This window comes from Neomonachus schauinslandi, chromosome X (assembly GCF_002201575.2).
Source record: "Neomonachus schauinslandi chromosome X, ASM220157v2, whole genome shotgun sequence".
In the NCBI taxonomy this organism is placed as follows: domain Eukaryota; kingdom Metazoa; phylum Chordata; class Mammalia; order Carnivora; family Phocidae; genus Neomonachus; species Neomonachus schauinslandi.
This window is the reverse complement of record NC_058419.1, coordinates 110,928,671-110,949,012: the sequence shown is the minus strand read 5'-3', so window position 1 is coordinate 110,949,012 and position 20,342 is coordinate 110,928,671. Positions and strand designations below refer to the sequence as shown.

General features: G+C 45.2%; 1 protein-coding gene across 1 annotated transcript in view; it reads right to left on the bottom strand.

Annotated features, from left to right (window-relative positions):
• Positions 1–20,342, bottom strand: part of SH3KBP1 (SH3 domain containing kinase binding protein 1) — a 337,600-nt gene that overhangs the window by 161,356 nt on the left and 155,902 nt on the right. The window contains exon 4 of the mRNA XM_044911630.1: positions 4,382–4,485. Coding sequence (XP_044767565.1) covers positions 4,382–4,485 — 104 coding nt within the window. The remainder of the gene's footprint in view (positions 1–4,381; positions 4,486–20,342) is intronic.

The following is a 20,342-nucleotide window of genomic DNA, read 5'->3' as shown; positions in this document are numbered from 1 at the left end:
GCCCATCTGTACCCACAAAGGTTGTCTGATTGAGTTAAACTTCTGAAGAATTTCAACAGCTCATTTAACTCGAGCTGAGGGAACCAAATCTGCTCTTGTGGGTACAAGAAGATGCCTGAGTTTCTTAAAAGTGCAAGTTACCACCTTTGCAAACTCTAAGACCAGGTCAGGCTTTAAATCTGAAATTTCGTCATTGATCTCCAGCGAGCCTGACTAGGGACCATTGAAAAATACCTCAAAAACAAACCACAAGGAACAAATAAAAGCAAGAATCTCTGAATACTCCTTGGGTTACCACTCAGAGAGACTGGTTGAGACCAAGCTCAGCCAACACAAGAAGTGGCCCCTTTCCCAGGCTCCAGATAAAACAGACTGGAAAACAAAGAGGCTTCAATGCACTTTTCAAAAAAAATAAGCCAACAAGCCAGGTTTGAAACTCCAGAGGCCCTCAAATGCCATTACTCCTGATGAGCTTGTCTATATGCCATCTCTGATCTTATGGTTACAATTTCACCTGCATTGATCAGTCCTTGCCACTCTGGACAAAAATGACACAAGTGTGTATTTACAGTGATTTTCTTAAAAAAAAAAAACAAAAACCCAAGAACTCAGTCTGCTATTTTTCCTTTCAAACTGGCAGCCCGGTTCCTTTAGGTTTACAAAGATGAATCTAACGACGAGAGCAGCGTCCCTGTCTCTAGCCAGGAGGCAGGTGCACGCTACATGCTTTTTTGAGGAAGGTGACTTTGCCAGGTGCACTGAGCCCGGACAGCTCTGCACTCCCCATTCCTTCTCCCAGCCACCCTGCACAGACCCATCCAGGCTGAGGGTTCGGGGCTGGCCGTCAACTCCTGCCAGATGGGGCTGAGCCTGCGTCGACCCAAACCTGCGTAAGCCTGCTGCTCTGTTAGCCCACCAGGTGGTTACATGGCTCAAAAAATAAGTAAGTATGAAGACAAAGTGAGTGGTGACAAGGGATAATGGTGAACGATGTGAAAGTTAAAAAAAAAAACAAAAACCTGCTGCCAAATTAGGTGTGGATGAGACATCCAGAAAAGATGGGGGCAGTGGACTGCAGACCTTCCTTTAGAAGGACTGGGTACTCCGGTTGCTTCCCTTGTGTTCTTGTCAATCCATTTTAAAAAAACTGATGGAAATCATGAAGGAGGCACTATGGATGTAGAGAGGATGGAATTCAAACCAGCAAACCCATATTTAAGGAAAACGCCTTGACCCTATGAGCTTATGGTGACAAATGGCAAATGAATGTACATTTTTATATTTTCAGGCAAAATTAAATAAGATATAAATGATCTTAAATAGGGGTGCCTGGGTGGCTCAGTCGTTAAGCATCTACCTTCAGCACAGGTCATGGTCCCAGGGTCCTGGGATCGAGCCCCACATCGGGCTCCCTGCTCGACGGGGAGTCTGCTTCTCCCTCCCCCACTCCCCCTGCTTGTGTTCCCTCTCTCGCTGTGTATCTCTCTGTCAAATAAATAAATAAAATCTTTAAAAAATTATCTTAAATAAGATAATATCTAATTTAATTAATAAATATAAAACATCGTGTTTTAAGATTCTCTGCTTGATTCAACCTTTTTCAAAAAACCAGTCCATACCTCCAAAATCCTCCTAAGAGTTGTCTGGGTTTTTTTGTTCCTTTGGGGTAGTTGGTGTGTGTGCATTTGTGTGTGTGTGTTTGTGTGTGTGTATAGCTTTGCAATACTGTAGGATCGCTCTATCAATCAATAAGAATATAACATATTTATACACACATACATGATATCACCTATTATATTTTTATTGCCCAATAGATTGATTGGTTTCATAGTCTTGCAAAGCTAATACTATGGTCTTACCTCAATCTGTCCCTGTGATTGAAGAGTTTTTATTGATTTGGGATGTTTATTTTTAGTTTTCAGTGGAATGAGAAAATACCCACTGGCATTTATACATCCATTATAAAAAGGCATATTTTATATTATGCAGTGACAATGGCCCAATATCTGCAATATTATAAGTAAACAGACATAATGGGAAAACTCATTTTTGATAATATAATTTTTTAAATATGGTTTAAAAGGCCAACCTTTATGTTTTGTTTTACATAAATATCCTAGGCTACACAGTTTTCCTTTTTCCTCTGGGAAGCAAGCCCATCCTGAAGCCTGGCACTGAACTGGCGGTGACTGAACAGGACACTGGTCTTGCTGGTGGCGGGGACGTCCTACGTCATCTTGGCGCAAAGAGTAACACCTGCGATCCCTCCTCTCCTTCAGCGACCCATGCCCGCTTTCCCTACAGCCAACGGGCAGGTGAGGGTGGCCACTATCTCCCAGAAATGTGTTAATAATTTTCCTTATCTTGATTTGTATTTCATAAAACATTATTACAACATTAAAGGAAAAACTATCTTCTGTGACACAACCATTTTCAATCCTCGTTCCCTTCCGGTCTTCAATCACACACGCGGAGGTGTATTTTACGTGGCTGTGTCCTAGTAGATGCAATTTTGTGTCCTGATCTGTTCATTTATTTTGCAAAAAAATCTTTTCATACTTCCATTTATTTGCTTACTTATTCGGCAAGCGTTTATTAAAGTACATATTAGGTTTCAGGCACTCTTCCAGGTACCACGTAAGTAAAGATAGATCAAAACGAGATCCCTGCTGTTGAAAAGCTCTCAGGTTAGCAGAATTTAACAGAAAATTACATCGCACAGTATTGTAATAAATACAGATTTAAAGACCTCTGGGTTTACCATCTTAATGTCTTCACAATCTTCTATCTGAATACTATCACTTAATTCATATAACTGTTCTCTTATTTTTCATTATCACAAGCAATTGACGTGTTTCATTTATTTTTTTTTTTCTGTTAACCATTTTCTTTGGATAAATTCCTGGGAGTGAGATTACTGGCTCAAAGGATGTTAATTCAGATTTTTACAGCTCTTGCCATACTCTGCTAAATAGCTTCATACTAGGATCATAAAGACATACGAAGTCACCACTTCTCGGTATTACCAACAGTCTTAATGTAAAATGTTTTCTTAGGATTCTCAAAAGCAGGACCCATTATTGTCTTAATTTGCATTTATTTAATTAATAGCAGTGTGGAACATTTCCTCATGGTAAAGATTTTTCTTTCCCTTTGTGGGATTTGTGTTTATGGCAGATTTATCTACCATTTATTGTTGTTATAGTACCTTCCTAGTATAATTTCATATGTGATATATATTACAACTTTTCATGATCATTTATTGCAAAATGTTTATTTGTTGTTCTCTGTTGTTTTTTTTAGCTAAAGTCGCTTCAAATTATACCAAAATTTTAACTTTTTTTTTAAATTAGTCACATAACGAGATCCCCTCGTTAATGAGTTAAATAAAACTTTGACGCATGCTCACTTTATGTTTGTACGAGCATCAGAGAACCTGGTGGCTAGCATCAGCCCTGCTACTTGGACCCACGTCACAGTTCACTTAATCCCCTCCTTGACTTCTAGCTTCCTTTGTTTGTAAACCATGGGTTTCTGTAAGGCCAAATGGTACTCAGGAAACCAAAGCTATCGGAGAACTGTATTTCTATACACAGACACAAGTGTTGAATCAGGATGAATGATCAGGTTCTAAGTCTGAAGCCCAGGATTGCCCAAGCAGAAGGGAGAGGAGCAGAGGAGAGGGAGAAGCAGACTCCCCGCCGAGCAGGGAGCCTGATGTGGAGCTCGATCCCAGGACCCTGGGACCACTCCACCAGCAGGGCTGGCCCGGAGTAGCCAGGACCGAGCAGCAATAAGGGAATGCGGGGCAGTGGAGAGAACAGTTGGTCTCCAGCCAGGTGGACCTGGCTCCAACCCTCAGCCCTGACTCTTCTAGGGTCTCTCTCTTTTTTTTTTTCCTTCTAGGATCTCTTGAGGCTCTTTTCTCATCCACAAAACAAAGTGCTTGGGATGGGCCACCCAATGGGCCAATGTGTAAAGAAACTTATCACGCCTGTCACATACTAGTCTTCTATAAATGTCCCTTCTTTCCCTTCCCTCTGAATCCACAGTGTCCCCCACGATGAATACTGAATTCGCCCTCTAGAGATGGCTCAGGGTCACTCTGGAGAGCCAGAGTCTACCGGCAATTGAAGCAGAGGAGAACAGCTGCGGCAGTGGGCGGGGACCTCTGAAGCCCTCGTACACTGTGTGGGAGAAAGACTGTAATTTCAGATGGCCCACACCTGCTCCTAATGGGCTTGGCGGCATTCCTGTCTCTGAGAAACCAGATAGTGTCTAAGGTCTCTCTAAGCTCAAACATCCGCCACAGCAAGGCCAAGCAGGGGTGGATCCTGACCGCCCGCGCGAGGCCACCCACCCACCCGCCTGGCACGCTTACCTCTCCTACTACCTCTATGATGTCGCCGACCTTCAGCTCAAGCTCGTCGTCGTTCTGGGGCAGGTAGCTGAACGCCACCTGGCAGCGGCGCCTCCTCCGCTCGCCTGAATGGGGAAAGCAAAATATTGAGATGCAGCTCTTGTCTCAAAATTCGATTTTAAAGTGAGGCTTCCTAAGCATGCAGGCAAATTAAGCTGACTTGTCTCAGATATGCTCTCTGGGACATGGCTAGAGGCACGGCAGCCCTGGTCTCAGAGAGAGGCAGTAGAAAGCAGAGCAATGCTTCTTGGTCTTTTAAAAGCTGCTGGGTCAGAAAGGCATGGATATGAGAAACCGATCCGTTGGTGCAGAAGGCCAAAACCCCACCCCTGAAGCGCTGGAGCAGTGTTGCCTTAAACGCTTTTCCACGGATGGGGCTTTGTATTTGTTGCTGTTGATTTTTGATGAAAGCTGATGTGATGTGGTAGAATAAAAAGAATGGTCTGCTTCTAATGCTAGCAAGGCAGAGGAAATTTTCCCCAATGTGCAAAGGAAAAGATAAAGTAGCCTGGCCTTTTTCTGACTAATCATCACCCTTTCAACATGCTGGAACTCAGGTCTGATAAGCAAAGGCTAGTTAGATTTCAGCCTGCCCTTGGTGCCATTTCAAATGCCCCAAAGGGGTTCAACAAATCCACTTCGGTCCTCTTCCCTCAGTTCCAGGGGACCCATTAGCAGGATCCCTGGCTGCTCACACAGAACCAACCCAGGCAAATCAAGATAAAAGCCAGGACCACATTTCACTTGACCGGAGGACATTCAAGGTCACAGCATCTCACTCACCCAGAGCGGCCCAACGGGGAGGCCCTGGCTTAGAGCTGGTTCAAGTACAGATGCAATTGTCCACACCACAGACATGCACTGTGGGCAGAAAGAACATGCATGTGGTATGTGTGATGGGGGTGGGGTAGGGAGACAGACAGGCAGCAGCGGAGGCCCAAGCCAGGGAGAGGTGGATAGCAGAGAAGAAGTAAGACCCGCATTGCTCCCAAGTTTGTGGCTCAAGGCTGACCACCTCACATTGTTCCCTCCTGCCACCACATGGCCTAGAAAACCAAAGGGATCAACAACTTCAAGGAAACACATTTAGAAATGCTGACATTATTTTTGGATACTGCCTACAGTGATTCTTTTCCTTTTCTAGTCTTTTCCCTGAGAAAGCAAATCCCTGCAGGAGTGATCACAGGCCGCATTAAGGCCCCCGTGCAGCATGACATCATACAAAGGGGAAGGTCTTTGCTACATCTGATGGGCTCACTGATCAATATGTTTCAAAAGCCAGTGGCCTAGTTCACTCCGCTCCATTTTTCTCTGCCTGAACCTCACTACAGAAGAACAGAGTCAAACAGAAGAAAGGGGACAGAAGTTCAGAATCAATAGCTTATCTGATCACATCTTTGGCAACTATACAAATACGCTCCACCGCTTCATGCAAAACCACAAGCCACCTGGGCCTAATGAGAACAAATGCAGAACTCTCGGGGCAACTGCCAGGTGCCGACCACACTGTCTGCAGGTGGCACAGGGCGACCCACGGAGGGCCCGGCTCTCCCGGGCACTGAGGGTGCATCCCAGCTGGCTTCTCCCCGGTGGGGAGTGAGGAAGAATGGCAGTCCGGGGCCAAGAACTCTACCGTGATTCCATGGCGTTCGATGCAATGGGAGGCAAATCCAGCACTCTGTTGTAAAGGGTACAGATTCCTCGTTCTAGCTCAGAAGGTCAAGATGACGATGAAGCGATCTCGGCACCCACCATGACTCCCCTGCCCCCACATACACCTCTTAAGACGAAGTTCTTTTATTTATTTGTTTATTTGACAAAGAGAGAGACACAGCGAGAGCAGGAACACAAGCAGGGGGAGTGGGAGAGGGAGAAGCAGGCTTCCCACGGAGCAGGGAGCCTGATTCGGGGCTTGATCCCAGGACCCCGGGATCATGACCTGAGCCAAAGGCAGACGCTTAACGGCTGAGCCACCCAGGTGCCCCTTAAGACAAAGTTCAATTCTAAATTGTGAAGAGATTTATTTGCTAGATGTTACATTAAAAGCAAGCTCTGCACGTACAAATCCGAACACAGAACGAGTAAACATGAAAAATCTCTGAAACCTAACATTCACAAGCACAGAAGCCACCAGTCCTAACCAAAGTGACTTGAAAATAACATCTGAAGCCCCAGTGTTGGCTGAAATCATAAAACGCAGTTATACATAAGTTCGTGTCTGCACAAAACCCTCTGTAAAAAGCAGCATCTAACCTGATGCTACGCAAATGGTGGAAGAGAGAGTGATGTATTCTTCAAGGATAGACTAACACTGCAGACTCAGGACCTGGAACAGGATAATCAGATTTCTCTTGAACCAAATCTCTGCCTCAGACTTCTATAAAGCCCTGTCTGGTATCAGAAGAATGACACGTTTACTAGCTTCTGTCTGCCAGGCTAATCAATAGTTCTTAAACACCTCTAAGAAGGTTAATTCATTGGTGGCATAAAGTCCTATCAAACACATCACCCACATACAGGACCAAGAAAAGTGAGTCCCACAGCGAGGTATGCAGATGTTGCTGACCGTAAAGGCCACCTGACCTGACCCCGGGCAGAAACAGCGATTTCCTGTGGCACTGGGGTAGCTTTGTGGTCTTTTCTAAAGCACTTCTGGTATCCACCATCCAATCTCATCCTGCCAACCACATGAGTTAAAAAGAAAAAGAAAGGAGCCAGAATGAGCAACCATTTTGCAAATGAGAGCGTCGGGGCTCAGTGACTTATCCAAGGACACTGAGCTGATGAGCGGCAGTATCTCCTTGGCCTGAGTTCAGAGCTTTCCTCCAATGCTGGATGAACCAATTCTATTCACATCTCATCCCACATTCTCTGCAATCTGTACTCAACTGATTCTTGCACCACTGTGTAACACAGCCTCAGGTTTTCACCCAAATTCCCTGACCGCTGCTTTTCCAGGCCTCAACTTCTGCAAATCACCGTTCCAGTCTTGTTTGCCAGATCTACCCAATCTAAAACCCAGTTCAAGGTGGGTGGCCGACATCAGGAGACACTGCGTTTCAGGTGCCTCTGTCCATCCGAAATTTAAGGGAGTTTAAGGATATCATTGGCCATTTTTCCCCCTCCTGGCATTTCACTGATGTTTACTACTCAGTCTTGACCTTCCTTGAGGAGGTGTCTAGACAACAATGTCATCTCCTTTCAATAGCTGGTATAAACTGGAGAAAAATAAGAATGACTTGCCCAAGGCCGTGGCTTAGCATCACTGAATTTGAGCTACCATCTTCATACCCAGAGCCCAGTCCGCTTGAACTCATTTTCACACATTACTTTGGGCTTTTTTTCTATGGAATAAACTGAGCCTTGAAAGAAATTTAAATGCATTTGCTGATCATGGCCAACAATACAAATTGATATGACAACTAGAAAGAGAAGAGGACATATGTTCTTCCTCCTTCATGTCAGGGCCACTGCCACCATCCTTTGTCACTCTGTGTGTTTTCTAGGTGGGACCACTTACCTCCCAAGACATAACCGCGAGAAGTAACACACACAGGTTTTACGGACATACATGCTAACGTATATGTGCTCACGGACACAGACTCACGGACACGGGTCTCCACTGCCATACTGTACGGTGGCCGCACACTACACATGCCTGGCCATGCATTCACACGTCAAAACACGGGCACACGGACGCCAAGGCACACGCTCGCAATGCCCACACTAGGCCTCGTTCATTCCTGCCCTTACTTTCGTGACCAGCTTTGTGTAATAAAATAATAACAGCTAGCATTTATTGAGCACTTATTGTGTGCCAGAGACTGCTGAGTACCGTATGCGTATGACCCCACTTAATCCTCACACCGAACCCCCTTTTTACAAGCAAGGAGAGACACAGAGATTGAGTGTTTTACCAGAGGCCTTACAGCTCGAAAGTGGATGCAAGTCTGGAGCCACTGCCCCCCACGTCTGACTGTTCTGAAGAACTCTCAGCTATGGATCTTGAGACTGCAGAAAGGACTCACTGGGCCAACATGGGACGTGGTTAAGATGTGAAACCAGGAAGTGAAAAACCACAAATCAGGAGCATTTCCTTACAGCTGCTGGATATTTTAATGAAAGAAAACTGGCTGGAAGTACACTCACACTCTCTAAAAATGACAGAGCAGAAACTGAAGAGGGTGCCGTGACCCATCCTTAGAAACAGCACACTCGTCTGTATTTTAGTGCCTTCTAGGGTCTTACAGCATGTGAAAACTTTACTAGGCCAATTTATTCAATGACCACAAAAATGTAACAACAAATAATGCAGTGGTGGAAAAAAGTCTTCGGGTCAACTGAAAACTTTCAACACTCACATTACCTTTTTTTTTTTTTCTTCTTAACATCTCATATCCCCTATGACGGAATACCAGTACAACTACAAGGGTCTAAATCACCAAGGGACGCTATCCACAAAACTCTAAACCTCAGTAACAAATCAGTGCCACTAATTACAGGTAATAACGGGTGACAGAGGATAACAAGGAGAAACCACCTTGTGGGAACAGGTGATCGCCCTTCAGAGGCCTCTAACCAGTAGTTCTCAATCTTGGCTGCATATTAAAATCACCTGGGGAGCTTTCACAATCTAAATAGCAGTCCCTGAAGAACTAGGTCTCCACAGAATCGTGGCTTCTTCTAGGGCTGGGGCAAAGAGAACACAAAGCGAGAACAGAATATCCACTAATGCTAACATCAGTGAAGTGCTCAAACACTTGAGGGGTAATTTCAAAAGCCCACAGAGATCAGCTTGACGGGGCTTCCACTGGCCAAATCTGGGACAGTAACAGCTTGTACTGAGGGTTGTATTATCACTTAGTCATTTCCAAAATAATTCACGAGCCCAGACTGGTAAGTTCAATAGGTAGCTAGGTTGATAGCTACCTAGCTAGGTGAACGGATAAGATTAGATAGATAGGGACAGGGCAAGAAGCCAAAGCTCTCCTTTAGAAAAAGAATGTCAGGGGCGCCTGGGTGGCTCAGTCGGTTAAGCGTCTGCCTTTGGTTCAGGTCATGATCCCAGGGTCCTGGGATCGAGTCCCACATCGGGCTCCCTGCTCAGTGGGGAGTCTGCTTCTCCCTCTGTCATCCCTCCCCACCTCGTGCTCTCTCTCTCGAATAAATAAGTAAACTCAAAAAGAAAAAAAGAATGTCCACAGATAAATAAAGAAATGATAGAAACAGACAATCATCATTTTATAAGCATCATAGCAACCACTGATTCTGGCCAGAATCAGTGGTTGCTAAAACCAGTGGGTGAAAGCTTGTTGGAGATTAGGATACGTAAAGAGTCTCAGAGTATCTCCCCACAGATTATTTATTAATTACAAAAGGAAAATTGTCCTCTTAGAATGGAGAAACCAGACAGACAGACTTAAAGCTCACATTGTCAATAATGACACTCCTCATGTGACACGTGAAGAAAGACTAAACATCACCTGTAGAATGCTCCCACCCCAAACATTTCACCTACATCTTACTGTGAGAAAACAATCATGCAAATCCGAAATGATGACAGTCTACAGAAACGGACCTGATTAAAAAAAAAAAACAAAAAACCATTCTTAAGTCACTATCACATATAATTTTTTAAAGGCTAGGAAACTGTTTTAGATTTAAAAACAGTAAAGAGATACAGCAACTAAATATAATGTGATCCTTAATTGCACTGGGGTTTTTAAAAGGTTATAAAGTTGGAAGAACTGGGGAAATCTGAATATGGACCAACACTAGATAATAGCATTATATTAATGTTACATTTCCTGCATGTGCTCACTCTATTGCAGTTACAGAGGAGAATGTCCTTGTTCCAAAGTATTTAGGGATCAAGCGTCCCGATATCTGTAACTTACTTTCAAATTGTTTATGGAAAAAAGGAGTGTGCGTACATGTGTGTGCATGTGCATGTGGGTACATATACATACACAGAGAGAGTGAGAAAACAAATGTGGCAGAATGCTAATAATGGGGGAATCTAGATGGGTGTTCACTGTAATATTGTTACAACTTTTCTGTACATTTGAAATTTTTCTAAACAAAAATTTTAGGAGGGGAGGAAAACTACAGATGCCCAGGCCCCACCCCTTATCAATGGTCTGCGGAGCAATGGTCTGGGCATCTGTATTTTAAGAGCTCCTCAGGCGAATCTAACAAACGGTCAGGGTCAAAAGACATCTAGACAGATCGGCTGTCCAAAAATAAATGGGATTTTCCAGGAACATGCTATATGGGTTCTACATTCAGCTTCTTCTCATCTGGCAATATTAGGCTAATACATAACCCAGGGGAATGGTGCCATGCTGTGATTTTTGCTTCACAGAACTTCAGAAAAGTCATACCAAACAGCCTCTAGCTCTGAAAGTGTGCTCTTGGGAGAGTGGGGGATGGAAAAGATGGCGGTCTCTCCTATGATTCATTAGCCACCACTGCTGGGGGTGCAGCACTCCCCAACTTACTGAGCACATTCCAGATGCCTGAAGAGGCTGTTCTTGAGTCAGAAACCTCAATTTAGGCAAAGGGCCAGGTTTCCTATTTCAAGATGGAAAGACAATACAAAGTAAATTAATAACTGTGGAGAATCACCCCTTTTACTTGAAACATCCAGTGGATTTGGGGAAGAGAGAAAGTTGAATGACTGATCTTGCCGGACCCAGCATCATACCGTTTGCTGGGAAAATTCCCACTCCTCATCCTGTTTCAATGTAACATAACTCAGAGGAAGAGGAGGACACTTCAGGGGCTGATGGCATGCCAGAAAAATGAGGAACTTGTGGGTGTTTCTTGCCAAACCCCTCTGGCTGTGGCTGGACTGTTATAGTGGAAGTGTACGGTATTTAATTAAGCAGCACTATTTGGTCCCTGGAGATGAGCCTCCTTGATTCTCTTAGGGCTGCATGTAACCAACGTCTTTGTAGGGCAGAAAACAGTAAATCCATCTGCCTCTACTTCGAAGGGAAGGTTCATCCGAACAGAGGTTATAGCTATGCCAGTGCTCATTTGCTCCCAATCCCACCAGAATACAGGAGGAAAATGTAGAATCAGTAGGGAACCATTTATGAGGGCCTCAGAGCCATGGGGGCTGGGAAGGGAGGCAGGTAAAGTCAAAAGTCACATAAGGAAAATCCACTGAGCCAGCTGGAGATGGAGCCAAACACTGATGAGGTGTCTGCCATGTGCCAAGAACCGAGGTAGGCATGTTACATGCCTTCCCTCAAGTTCTTGACCAACCCTGTGAGGTGAGGGATGTTGGTCCCATCTTTATGAATGGGCACAGAAAGGCTGGATAACTTGTATGAGGACCATGTGTTAAAATAAGTTGTGGTCTGCAGCCCACTTCTTCCAGGAATCCAGGGTAATACCAGGAAGGCAGATTAGGGGTGCATTTCTGGGGGACTCTGGATGACAAGCTAAGGATGAGAACTTACCCAGAGGAGGTTTCTGGACAGAGAAATGACTACAAGATGTGATGAAAACAGTGCTGTAGGGAGAAGCGGCTGCTGTCAGGGGTGTAGGTGGGCTTGGGAGAGGGAGCCTAGAAGCAGGCAGATAGCCCAAAAGAGGACAATGAGAGACAAAAGTCTGAAGAACATGATGGAAGGAATCATATACACAGGGAAGGAGAGGCAGATACACATTCTCATCATGAGTTGATGTGTTTCAGTTGCTCCCTTTGGGGGCCAGTGACCCTCTTTCACTTGTCTTTCATCCCCAGCCCCGAGCACAGGGCCTATTAGAGCAGACACCCAATCCATTCTTGATGGATCGATGGATGAATGAACTAATGAGTACCTATTCCACGTTCTGTCTGTGGGTCACTGTTTTGGGGAAGGAAAATTTTTTTAGACAGTCAGAGGGACGCTGGAGAAGGACAGAAAGGGTGGAGGGAAAGAGTTAAAGCCTCAACCTGGTGTTAAACAGGGCACCCACCCACATATGCTTAAAAGTCAATGCCGAAATGTTTAAGATGTTAATTTTACATTATGGGTCTTTCACCACAATTTTTGAAAAAGCCGACGCCACCTTGAATTGTTGCAGCTATAGGGAGAGAAAGATGGTGGCCCATCATCTTGCCATGGTATCAAAAGTGTCGCATTCTCCAACACTGCAGTCTGAAACATCTGTGATATTACTAAACAATGCCTGATAAACTCCTAAATGCTTTCTTCTAAGTTTATGGTCCACGGTCAACCATCCATACCAAATGACAGAGCAAGATATATCTGAGCAAGAAATTATGTATATTTGATTTTAAATTTAGTCCCATTCGAAGAGAGAAAATAGCTAAGTAGGGAGAGAGATATATATTTAAGAAGGCTGGGGGCAGCAGTGTTTCTCACAGCAAATGCATATATGCCCAGATATCTATACAGGAAGCATCCTGAATGTCCACTGAGAGGGGATGGCTGCATCGTATATCCAGGCCACGGGAAACTAAGCAGCCTTTTAAATCGAGCAAGCAGTTCTGCATGCACTGATATGTAAGAGGTGTCCATAATATGTTAAATTAAAAAAGCAAATCACATAATGTGTGCAATATGCTCCCAACATTGTAAACACATACACACTCCCGCCTTCCCTCTATAACCTCCAGCCTGGACTCTGATTTACTCCTATCACCCAGAACCCAGTTACAGAGTATGGGCTCAAGAAATGTTTATTAATGAATAAATGGAGTCATCCAACATTCGATTAATATGTGAAAGCCTGACAGAATTAAATAAATGAAAGAAGGGGTGTGTGTACAAGAACACAGTTGTGCAAGCACAGAAAAGGGTATGGAAGGGTATGCCCAAATTAACAGTGGTATTTTTGGAAAGGGGGATTAGGAGAGTGTAAAGAGAGAATCACATAAATGTTTCTGTACATCAATTTGTTTTTCCGAAGAGCATGTAATAATACACTGTAATAATTTTTCAAAAATCATTACAGTCACCTATTAAAATAATGATCGTGCATTATGAAACTTACATTTTTCTGATTATGCTTTGATGACGTTAATAGTAAAGTTAGTTCCTATTCTCCAAGTAAATAAATAAATACCAGTCGAATCAGATGGAAAGGTGGTGTCACAGGCTGAATGTCAAGGGGGTTCTCAGCTGGTTGCGGCTGGTCCATGGAGACAATGGGAGGTGTGAGCCAGAGAAATGGCTCCATACCTGTAGCCCTCACTACTTATTACTCTGATCAGAGATGCTGGTACAAAAGCAAGGAGCCCCATCACATCCTACTGGTTATGGATGCAAGCTCATTTTTCCTGGCCTGATGGCGCAGACCACACAGCCCAGACGGGCCGTCTCCCTCCCGGCGGCAGGGGCCCGTGGGGGCCAGGGGGCTCTGTGTCCGTCTTCTGAGCTTGCGCACGCTCACTCGCTCACACGCACACACCCAGCCACCGGCCTGGTCTGGGCTCCCCCTCCAGCCACTGCTGTGCCCCAGCCCCACCCTCATCCCAGCAGATGTGAACCCCTGTTGAGCGGCCATGTCTGTTTGCCTCCTGTCCCTTCAGCTCTGACACCTCTCAGCTCTCTCTTGCATACCTTCTTCAACAAATGCCACTCATCTCCCCACACCCACACACTCCTCAGGATGGTTATGAGGATGCCATTTCATCACAAAGGCCCACTCTCTCTCACTGATGCAGAAGCAGAGGGCGGGACACCAATCCCTGATCTAGTCCTCCCTCGGGCCTACAGGCTGCGGAGTCTAATGCCCTGTTTTAAAGAAGCCACTGAAGATAGTCTTAAAGTTAGTCAGTTAACATATGATCAAAGACATCGACTTTCTAATGCTAGTGCGATATAGAAAGGGGCCATCCATTAAATAAACTGAGCTTCTACAAAGAGATACTGCCTCTGGATATTTTCAATGTTAATACCTGATAGTCCCTGAGAAGTCACATCTATAATTTGGGTATCACGGGCATGAAGAACTTCTACCACCATAATGTCCCTGCGCTCAACCATCTTATATAAATGGTACATGAATTAGGCCACGGAGAGGACACACGAGCTCGGATTTACAGCCCATGTACCCGGGGTCCGCACGGATAGCACTAAGGCACGGAAAGAGTGTCCGGGGCCTCACGACACAGGAGAGACATCCAACCTAGTGGACCCAGTTCTGTGACTGCCTCATGCTCTTTGCCACTTTGTGGCTTTCACCAGTTTTCTTACCTCTCCCACTGGAACAATACGTTCAGGCCTACTTCACAGAAGGGTTTGCGGCCACCTGATGCCCTCCCTTTTCTCCACTTATCTTGTCATTCGTGAACTTGTTAAAAGGCAGCCGTGTTAATGATTTATGCCAGTGCAACTAATTTTCTTTTCACCATCCTTCCTTTCCCATCAGAGCAAGAGAAAGGAATCTGACGGAAAAAACGGTCAGTGATGTCTCTAAACAACCTTCTGGTCTTCCCCTTTCCCTAGGCTGGTCCCAGGGGATGGGTTTGGCCTTTCAGGATGCCCGTTAATCTAAATGAGCCAACGCAAAGCAGACCATAGCAGGGGGACACTTCCCCAGTCCAGGCCCCCATGTCTCTGGGGGATGGAGTCTGGATGTTCAGAAGAGAAAATCCGATACATAAAGTACACTGCTTTTCTCTGCTTTAGCAAGGCTTATTTTGGCAAAATGCCCAAAAGAACTCAACATATTTATAGAGTTTTGTTTGATCTACTTTTAAATGCTCCATGCAGAGTCATTCAAGTGAAATGAGAATACAGATTTTCAAAGGAAAAACTGAAGGACGATTCTAAATATAAGTTATTTGTTGAGCATAAACAAGATTTCTCCCTTCTATCCAACACACTCCCTCTAACGCATCTATTTTTAAAGGCATTCTCAAACTTTGCCGCTGACGAATAGATCAGACCCCAAACTTTTACAGTTAAGGGGGGAGTGAGGGCGGGAGGTGTAGCAAAGGTGTAGAAAATCTGAGAGACCCTCAGCTGGGGGTCATCTATCTCCCTTGCCTATGCTGAGAGAATCCTAAGGGGAAAGTACTTAGCACAAACAAATCTAGAGTTTCCCAGGTCTTAAAATCAGTACCCCAAACAGCCATTGTCCTGGGAGACTTAGGGAATGACAGAAAATTCCACATTTCTCTCTTGGGGCAGAAGGGGAAAGATCTTTATTGCAGCTAGTCGAAATGGTGGGGTTTTTTTTTTTTTTTCTTATGTTGACTTGTTTTTAATACAATTTGCCCCTTCTCATCCCCATCAGAATCAAGAGGGGGGAAGCCTGGGTGTTTTATGAATTTTCTTGATGCAAAGGGGGTTTGCATTCCCACAATTCCTCCTTCTGTATCTAAAAGCAGAGATTCTTAACAGGGGGTTCGTGGACAAAGTTAATTCGGGGGCCTGAACATGGGTGGGAAGAAAATCGTACCTTTAATTTGACTGTCCTCTAACTGAAATCTGGCTTTTCTGTGCACTATGCATGTGAAGCAACAGCCATACTGGTAATGGGCAGCACCTGTGGATTTCACTGATCTGCTACCAGTGGGTAGATCGTTTCATTTCTCATCCCGGTCACTGCAGTGGTCATGAAATATCATCTACATTCACCCTTCAAAATTATGATAGCTTCTAGACCCACTGCTGGATCTTGCTATTTAATGCATCCATACAGAAAATGTATTATTTATGTTTTTGCAGTATTTTGATAACTGTATTGCAGTATAATTGGTTTCCTTTGCAATTCTATGGATTTTATTTTATTTTTTTTAAAGGTTCTATTTATTTATTTGACAGAGAAAGAGATAGTGAGAGCAGGAACACAGGCAGGGGGAGTGGGAGAGGGAGAAGCAGGCTTCCCGCTGAGCAGGGAGCCCGATGCGGGGCTCGATCCCAGGACCCTGGGATCATGACCCGAGCCGAAGGCAGACGCTTAACGACTGAGCCACCCAGGCGCCCCTCCTAAGGATTTTATTTTATTCATGTACAAACATTATTCTAAGAAGAGGTCACAGGCTTCACCAGGCTGACAAAGAGATTTCACAGCAGTTAAAAAAAAAAGAAAAAGCTAGGAACTCCTAATCCCCGTTTTCAGGACTATGGTTTGCAAGGAAACCCAAAGGTGCAAGAGGGGAATTATGTATACAAAATAGAGCAGTAAACATGACATTTGGACTCTGTCTGTTGGAATGTTTCACAGGCTTTGGAGCAGCACATCATGACAAAAGAACCACACGAGGCAACATCAGAGGTCCTGATCCATGAGTAGCCGTGCGGCACAGCCTTCAGGAGGCCGCTTGCCAAGGGCCCTCTCATTACCCAGGTCAGCGGCTGGCTAGAGCTCTGTCAACTGGAGCCTTGGCTCAGCTGAGCTCAGTGCCCACACTCCCTTCCACGAAGGCCAGGACAGCTCATTTGCAGGCTGACGCCTGCCACCACCTCAGTGTCCCCACTCCAACCGAGCCCTGCATTTCTTTCCCTTTGCTAGCTAGTGAACTTACGAAAGGCACGACAAGGTCCCCCCCCCACCAGGGATAAAGTGGTCACTTGGGCTTCCCTGTTCCCACAGAGTTTCACATACACCCCTTCCTCCCAGCCCTCGTCAGCTGTGCTGTCATTCCTTGCCTGCAAGTCCCTAGTGCTTGCTGGGTGGCGAGTGCACAAATGTCCCATGAAGGGAGAGGGAAGTTGATGCCAGTGTTTGTAACTGCACAGGGTTTGCCTGGAAGGGCCGCCTGGCTTCCACTGCGGTCCCGTCTTTGTGGTATCCCTACAGGATGTAAGGTCAGCAAGTCCAACTGAGATGGGAGGCATCTGACCAATCCTTCCCCCCACATTTTTTAAATAAAAAACCCAGCGGGGCGCCTGGGTGGCTCAGTCGGTTAAGCATCTGCCTTCGGCTCAGGTCATGATCCTGGGGTCCTGGGATCGAGCCCCGCGTCGGGCTCCCTGCTCAGTGGGGAGTCTGCTTCTCCTCCTGCCCCTCACCCCGCTCGTGTTCTCTCTCTCTCACTCTCTCTCTCTCTCTCTCTCAAATAAATAAATAAAATCTTAAAAAAAAAGAGCAGTTCCACTTTTAGAAAGTTATACTTTTATACAAAGATATATCAAAATGTTCAATGCTACATTATTCATAATAGTGAAAAACGAGAATCATCCTAAATGTCCTTCAACTAGGGGACTGGTTAGTCTACTCGTGGTGTAACATGTGGACTATTAACGAGGGGCATAGCTCTAAATGAACTGGTATGGCAAGATCTCCAAGATTCTCTTCAACTTAACATAACGAATTAGGATACAGAATAATATAATATTTTTTTTTAATAAACACTATGATCCCATCAGTATTTTTTTTAAATACCAATATGTCTGTATCACTATGTGTTTGGATTAGGCCATACTATCTGAAATTGACATTTTATGGTCAAATATCTGCAATATCTTCTGATTCATCCAAATGTATGTATGTGGAGATCCAAGGAGATAACCATGAGCTAGGTCTTCTCCGGGGAGTGTGCATGGGAGGCAGGGTTTATGTGACTCTTTATCCTCTGACTTTCCTGTATTAAGTTTTTGTTTTGTTTTATTTTGTTTTGTTTTTTTGAGAATGGGGAGGGGCAGAGGGAGAGGAAGAGAGAGGATCTTTTTTTAAAAAAAAAAAAGACCTGCATTTTATTTATTTATTTATTTTTAAGATTTATTTATTTATTTATTTGAGAGAGAGAGAGAGAGAAACAGCATGAGAGGGGAGAGGGTCAGAGGGAGAAGCAGGCTCCCCGCTGAGCCGGGAGCCCGATGTGGGACTCGATCCCAGGACCCCGGGATCATGACCTGAGCCAAAGGCAGTCGCTTAACCAACTGAGCCACCCAGGCGCCCAAGAGAGAGGATCTTAAGCAGGCTCCACACCCAGGGTGGAGCCCAATGGGGGACTTGATCTCACAACCTTGAGATCATGACCTGAGCTGAAATCAAGAGTTGGACACTTAACCCACTGAGCAACCCAGGTGCCCCTGTATTAAGTTTTTACACTAACCACATATTATTTTAATACTAAGTCTAACTAAGAAAACTCAGGCTAAGTCTAAAAGAAAATTACAACTCAAATCTTAAAAAAAAAAAAAAAAAAAAAGAGCAGGGAGGTCTACACAACACACTAGCACACAAGCTGCCTTCCGAGGGGGCAAGTCTGTGGTCCTCAGAACAACAAAGCCCATCACGGGGTGGGAGGGCTTCCTCTAGGCACTGCAAATGGTTTTGATGCTAAGGTTCTTCTGGAGGGGTGTCATTCAGAAAAGGACAGGTTTCTAGGAGCTAATGAGCAGTGCAGATAAAGGGACCAGGCTACTGTGAGGGAAGGTTTCTCAGCAGACTTTTTTTCAAGCAAATAGATTAGTAATGTATATATTAGCTCTTTGTTCAAAGCAAATGAAGGTTTTCCTCATTTATTTAAGCAAGTCCTACTTTCTTTTTAAGTATGGGAGAGTGGCAAAGGTACATTTAAAAGATGGTATCTCATACTCAGACTTTTCATTTCCCAAATTGCTGTGCACCTTTACTCTCCCCCTCAGAGGGAGGGAACTGAGTGTCATGAAAAGTATAAATTTAGAAATTGTAAATCTAGAAAACGTCAATCTAGAAATCTTGAAGCAAGAAAATGAATGTGGAGGGGCTCCTAGGTGGCTCAGTCAGCTGAGTGACCAACTCTTGATTTCAGCTCAGGTCATGATCTCAGGGTTGTAAGATCGAGCCCCATGCTGGGCTCCATACCGGGCTCCGTGTCGGGCATGGAGCCTGCTTAAGACTCTCTCTCTCCATCTGCCCCGCCCCCACCCCAGTCCTGTGTGCAGGTGTGCGTGCAGGCTCTCTCTCTCTCTTAAAAAAAAAAAAAGAAGAAGAAAGAAAATGAAAGTGGATTCATTCGTGTACTAGAGAAAGGAACAGCAGAGGGAAGGAGAGAGATAAATGCGCATGAATCCCTCCAACAACACCGAGTTTTGTCTGTACTGCTTGCCCCAGTGCTTAAAAGTCTTTTCCCCAACAGACTTCGTTATAAAGTTTTCTACAGATCACACATAAGCAAGTGTCCTTTTGTGAGATGAAACCTCCTGGAGGGCAGGAACGGGGTTTTTCTGCCCATCTACAGCAGGGGTTGGCAAAGCTGGCCCGTAAGGGGCCAGAGAATACATATTTTTGGCTCTGCAAGCCAGGCTCCCCCCCTCCCTGTGGCACATCTGTGGCTCTGCTGGGGGGCAGAAAAGCAGCCACAGATCACGCATACACGAAGGGGGATGGCTCTGGGGCAATAAAACTTTATTTGCAAAAACAAGCAGTACCAGATTTGGCCCATAGGCTGTGGTTTGCCAAACTCTGGTCTACGAGAAGTGATAAGGGTCTAAATCAGAGACCAGGGATGATTTTGTTGTGTGAAGGAAGAATGAGAGACCTTGCTAAGGTGGAATCATCAGCTTCGCAGTGACGTGCTCCTGGATGCTGTCCCTGACTGGCTTTGAGCAACGTTTGGGGCCCTACCACCACCACCACCGCGGGACGGTACAGCACCCTCCTCGCCCTGCCCATGCTGCCCGGGACTCAGATTCTCAAATCCTAGGCTCCTGCAAGCAGACCTGAGCTAGCCTCCTCGGGGATTAATTAGTAGAGGCTCCCCCAGAACCCGGCCCCACACCGTTCCTCAGGAATGATCTCAAAAACAAAGGGAGAAACAACAAATGGTGAAGGGGATGAAGAAAAAGGACAAGTTAAAAATGACTCTCAAGTGCTGATGGGAAGAACTGAAGGTGGGGATGCCACCAGCTAAAATGCAGGAGTCTGACAGGCAGGAGAGTCCACTGCTCAATCACACAGGGGCAGCTAGGGACACAGTAGTGCCCTGCCCCTGGCGGCCACTCGACGGAAGACCACCAAACCT